Raw genomic sequence first — 6,000 nt, forward strand, 5'->3', positions numbered from 1 at the left:
CTATGGCCAAAACACACACACACACACACATTGTGATGATGCATTTATACATCAGTTTAGCAGACGGACATCTTGTTGAAAAATTTCTCTCAAACGAATATTAAGCGGGTATTCTGGTTTGTTCCCAGGCATGGAAGAGGAGATGGTTTGTGTTACGCAGTGGCCGTTTAACTGGAGATCCGGACGTCTTGGAATATTACAAAAATGATCATGCCAAGAAGCCTATCCGTATCATCGATTTAAATTTATGTCAACAAGTTGATGCCGGATTGACATTTAACAAAAAAGAGTTCGAAAACAGCTACATCTTTGACATCAACACTATTGACCGGATTTTCTACTTGGTAGCAGACAGTGAGGAGGAGATGAATAAGTGGGTTCGTTGTATTTGCGACATCTGTGGGTTTAATCCTACAGAAGAAGGTGAGTTCAAGATTACATTATTTGACCTGAAGTCCCCTTTTTTGCTATAACTTTTTAAATATGGCATCTGTTTGTTATTTCAGTCACACACTTTCGTGTTTTGTTTTATAATAGGAATTGACATTTGGAAAACGCACTGACCCTTTCATCAGTCTGAGAATAAACTTTAAGTTTTTGGGTTTTTTTTTTTTCTTTTTACAAGTTTTGGGAGACTTTGTGGGTCATTGGGAGACATTGTGGGTCATTTGGGAGACATTGTGGGTCAGTGTCTAGATAATTGTCCTATGGTAGAAGGTGACAGCAATACATACTTATTTCAGAGCATTTACTGAGTTCCAATAGAAGTATTCAGTTGAACCCTATAACACTGTTATTTGACTTTTTTTGATCGATTAAAAACAGCTTTTTTTTTTTTCTGGGTGCATTGGCTCATGCCTGTAATCCCAGCATTTTGGAAGGCCAAGGCAGGAAGATTGCTTGAACTTAGGAGTTCAAGACCAGTCTAGGCAATGTATCAAGACCTTGCCTTTACAAAAAATTTAAAAATTAGCCGGCTGTGGTAGTACACACCTATAGTCTCTGCTACTTGGGAGGCTGAGGAGGAAGGATCCCCGGAGCCCAGGTGGTCGAGGCAATGTTTAGCCATGATCGTGCTATTGTACTCCAGCTTGGGCAACAGAATAAGACTCTGACTCAAACAAACAAACAAACAAAAAAACAGTATTTTTATATGGTTGAAACCAATTCTTTAGGTGTTGTTTAAAAAACTATATTAGACCAGGCTTGGTGGCTCAGTCTGTAATCCCGCACTTTGGGAGGCCGAGGCGAATGAATTGTCTGAGCCCACGGGTTCGAGACTCGGCTGGGCAACTTGGCGAGACCTCATCTCTACAGTAAATCAAAAAAATTAGCCAGGCATGGTAGTGCGCGCCTGTAGTTCCAGCTACTTGGAAGGCTGAGGCAGAAGGATCGCCGGAGCCCAGCAGGTCGAGGCTGCGGTGACTGGGAGCGGCCACTGCACTCCAGTCTGGGCGACAGAGTGAGACTCCAACTCAAACAAAAAAAACAAAAAAACTATATTAGATTATAAGGTTATGAAATAGCCAAGGTGATTATCACTACCTATGGAAAGCAAATGAGAATTAGACACAAAACACAATGAAAAATTACCAAATAAAAGTGCATTTAACACAGATCTTACAAGGTGGATGGAAGAAGGAAGGAGGTTGGCACTAGATTTGGACAAAAGGTAGTGAAGGAAAGCGTCTTAGAGGGAGACCGATTACACATTGTAAGCTTTGGAAGGAAGTAGTGTTTCTACACATACAACCAGAGGAATGCAGAACCCTCCAGGCTTAGGGACTTGGGAAAGAAAGACCCAGAGATGGAACAGAATTGTGCCTGATTGGAGCAGAAGGACTCTGAATACAGAAGGCAGGGGACCTGCTGCCTGGAGATCCTGAGTGAGGATCTAAGATTTGGGGTGGCTATCCTGGAAGGAACTGAGTGATTAGAGAGCCCAAGAAGAATTTTGCAAGTGGAGCCGGGGGTGGTGGCTCATACCTGTAATCCTGGCTCTTTGGGAAGCCAAGGTAGAGGATTGCGAGAGCCCAGGAATTCGAGACCAGCCTGAACAATATGGTGAGACTTCTTCTCTACAATAAACAAAAAATTAGCCAGGCATGGTGGGGCTGGCCTATAGTCCCAGCTACTTGAGAGACTGATGCAGAAGGATTACCTGAGCCCAGGAGGTCAGGGCTGCAGTGAGCTTGTGATTGTGACAGAGTGAGACCCTGACTCCAAAACAAAAAAATTTTTTTTTACAAGTGGAATTCCTCTTCAGGTATTTTTCTAGAGCTGTCTGATCACTTATCCCCTGTCCCACTTCTCTACTTTACTATTTTCAACAAACTCTAAGAACCTATGCAGGGGACTCTAATCCAGATTTAGGTTTGTAGAGCCAAGAATCAGAAATAAAACGGAACCAAGACCTTGGACCTTATTGCCACCATGGTTATCCACACATTTAGAAGTGTACATTTCCGCTGGGTGCAGTAGCTCACGCCTGTAATCCCAGCACTTTGGGAAGCAGAGGCGAGAGGATTGCCTGTGTCCAGGGGTTCAAGACCAACATGGGAAACTTGGTGAGGCCTCGTCTCTACAATCAGTCAGTCAATCAATAAATAAATTTTTAAGCCGGGCTCGGTGGCTCAGCCTGTAATCCCGCGTCTTGGGAGGCCGAGGTGAGTGGGTTGCCTGAGCCCGTGGGTTCAAGACCCGTCTGGGCAATTTGGCGAGACCTCATTCTCTAAAAATCGGGCGTGGTAACGCGCGCCTGTAGTTCTAGCTATTTGGAAGGCTGAGGCGGAAGGATCGCCGGAGCCCGGCAGGTCGAGGCTGCAGTGGCCAGGAGTGGCCACTGCACTCCAGTCTGGGCGACAGAGTGAGACTCCAACTCAAAAAATAAATAAATTTTAAAAAATTTTTTAAAAATTGGCTGAGCATGGTGGTGTACACCTGTGGTTCCAGCTACTTGGAAGGCTGAGGCAGAAGGATCACCTGAGCCCAGCAGGTCGAGGTTGCGGTGGCCATGAATGTGCCACTGCACTCCAGCCTGGGGGACAGAGTGACTCCAACTTAAAAAAAAAAATTAAAAATTAAAAAATAGAAGTATGCATTTCCAAATAACTATATTATGGGAGAGTCCAAGAGGGGTGGCAAAATTGTGTTACTAATCAACACTGCGATTCAGATTAGCGTGAGATTAATTATCTCTAGTGAGCGCAGGCCAGCATGCTGCTTCCTTTCTGGCCGGTCAGCAGCCCTGGACAAGGAGCCTTGCAGGGTCGGGATTGGCCCGGTGGGGCTGGGGAAACCCCTTTCGGAGGGAATCCGGAATGCTCACAGGGGCAGCACTGAGAGAAGGAAGGAAGGAAGGATCCAGCCCAGCTGGAAAATCTGATCAGCCAGAGAGGGGGCTGATGAACTCAAGATCTACAACAGAGCTCTGGTGAATGACACGCCTCGAAACATTGTTTCACAGGAGTTAAGGCTTCAGCTGTTTTTGTGAAGTTACTAAATATGGTCCCAGTGTAAGTGAGCATGGCTTCAACCAAACTCCCTTTAAATTCCTTTCTTGTTTGCCCATATGGTCTATATTTGAGTGACGAGGATGTTAATTCACAAATGAGATCGCTCTCTTCTTAGTGGTTATTTAACAACTAGTCAGTAATGATAATTATTGAATTTAGACACTGTGTGAGTTTTATTATGTGATGGGTTTTCGGTTAAAATAATTTGTCTTACAATCTTTCCGTTGATTTTTTTTTTTCTTTTGCCTACTATCTTTTTGAGAGTAGAATTTGTTTAAGGGAGACATAAGACCAGACTTCTCTCTCCATTGGTGGCCTGTATAGATTGAGCTGATCTGAAACACTAAATAGTAGGTGTTCTTCCACCTCTCTTAGTTCTTTTTATAATCCTCCTAAATATACTTAACAGAGAAAATGAGATGTTCTCATAGAGGATGTACATTCTTTAGGCAAGGAATGTGTCTGTCTAATTTTTGGAAGTCCATTCAGGGATGGGTAGAGTTGAGGAACCCCCAAAATAAGAATATCACATGCTCAAGTGTCTGAGATTAACTTTGCAAGTTTTAAGTCACAGAGTCTGGTCTATTTGGCCAGGTTAGAATGACTCTTATCCTTTAGGAGCTGGATAAACACGCAAGCAGCTGTGGGAAAAAAACTTTTCTAAAGCTTAGTGTGCTTTAGAAAATTGACTCATTAGTTCACCAAATTATTTGAGCCTGATACTACTGGGCTATGGGCATTCATTCAACAAATACCAGGGGCGCCAAAAAAAGTATACATATTTTAAGAGATGTTAAGAGTTGTTCACCTTCATGAGAAGTATCTGGACGCTGATGGTAGCCACTTTGAGCACCTCTTGTAATCACAGAAGTCATACGTGATTTGTATTCATCTTTTGTGATCACTATATATTGAGTATCATAATTTTAATATAGTTTTTTCCATTCTTAAAATGTATACATTTTTTGGCACCCTCTGTGTGTATTAGGTGACTGGTCAGGGAACAAATGGCAAACATCACAGACATGGAACTGAGTGGGTGTAAGAGGATTCTTGAAAAGAAATATCCAAAATAACTTATACAGTTTTAGGCGAGTGCAGGTTTATGCACACATATAAATATATGTATGTAAGTATATGTAAAAATTTATATACAGTATGTATATAAGTACATGTAAACGTATAATACTGTGGAAGCTTGTAAATACAGTTTTTGTCCTCATAGGGCTTACAGTCAGTCTACAATCCAGGATTTATACTACCAGTGGATAAGTTCTCTGCCAAAGAAAAATGGGTGAGCATAGATAGTAGCAGCACCTGATTTAACCTTAAGAGGGTCGGGAAAAGCCTTCCTAGTTTTAAAATGACTCTACTGTACTGAGAACTTTGTTTTTTGTACTTGGTAGAACATTTTCATTCATTTTAGAAGTCGGGATCTGTCACTCACAATGTCTGTTTTTTGTTTTATAAACTTCCTACCAGTATTGGAAGGGATAAAGTTTCAGAACTTAAAAGCTAGAATGACCTTTTCAGTGGCAACACTTCTAAGTCCTTATAAAACAGATCAGAAGTATATTTGGATTGAGTAAAACCCTCCATTTGTGAACTTTGAATCTTCGTGGTATCTATTAGGGGGATAAAGTTTCAGAACTTATATTAGGGGGATGGGGTTGTAGAAAAATTCGTAGCACGACTAATTAAATTTAATATATTTACTCTGCGAGGTGGTTACCTAGAGCAGCTATGCTATTCACAAGTCATTTTTTAGCTGCTCACTAACACAGCCTCCTAAGGAGTTTAATTCGCCAGTGTTTTCTACATGTAGCTCATGGGGTGTGCCTAAATGCAACTGTGCTTTTTTAATTTGATAATTTACATTTTTAACAGCTTTATTCTGACCATTTCCCCAAATAGCCAACTAGAAATGTCTTAATATACTACATTGACATGCATGTTGAGTTTCCCATGTTAAATCAGTAAAAGATGAACAATTCTTCATTGTGTAGTATCAAGGAGCCAAAAAAAGATATGTTTTATTGAACTCCATGACTTCGGGTTTTGATGCATAGTGGCAAAGCTGCAAAAAGACTTTCAAGTCCATCACTGGGTTTGTTTTTGCACTTGTAGTAGCTGATTTGACCAAGTACCTTTTTATTTTTTTATTTTTTATTTTTGTGGCGGAGTCTCACTCCATCACCCAGGCTGGAGTGCAGTGGCACACTCACGGCTACCCTAGCATCGACCTGCTGGGCTCCTGCAATCCTTCTGCCTCAGCCTTCTAAGTAACCGGAGCTATAGGCGCTTGCTACCACGCCTGGCTAATTTTTGATTTTTTTATTACAGAGACGAGGTCTCACCAAGTTGCCCGGGCTGGTCTCGAACCCACCAGCTCAGGCAATCCACTCACCTCGGCCTCCTAGAGTGCTGGGATTTTAGGCTGAGCCACCGAGCCTGGCCCCAAGTACCTTTTTTTTTTTTTTTTGAG

The 6,000-nt window shown here is 42.0% G+C and overlaps 1 protein-coding gene across 2 annotated transcripts in view; it reads left to right on the top strand.

The window, feature by feature from the left end:
• Positions 1 to 6,000, top strand: part of GAB1 (GRB2 associated binding protein 1) — a 101,685-nt gene that overhangs the window by 40,695 nt on the left and 54,990 nt on the right. For both annotated transcript variants that reach the window (XM_021711338.1, XM_021711339.1), the window contains exon 2: positions 129 to 423. In XM_021711338.1, coding sequence (XP_021567013.1) covers positions 366 to 423 — 58 coding nt within the window. In that variant the 5' untranslated portion in view covers positions 129 to 365. The remainder of the gene's footprint in view (positions 1 to 128; positions 424 to 6,000) is intronic.

This window comes from Carlito syrichta, unplaced genomic scaffold (genome assembly GCF_000164805.1).
Source record: "Carlito syrichta isolate Samal-C Ts95f unplaced genomic scaffold, Tarsius_syrichta-2.0.1 Scaffold302077, whole genome shotgun sequence".
Lineage (NCBI taxonomy): Eukaryota > Metazoa > Chordata > Mammalia > Primates > Tarsiidae > Carlito > Carlito syrichta.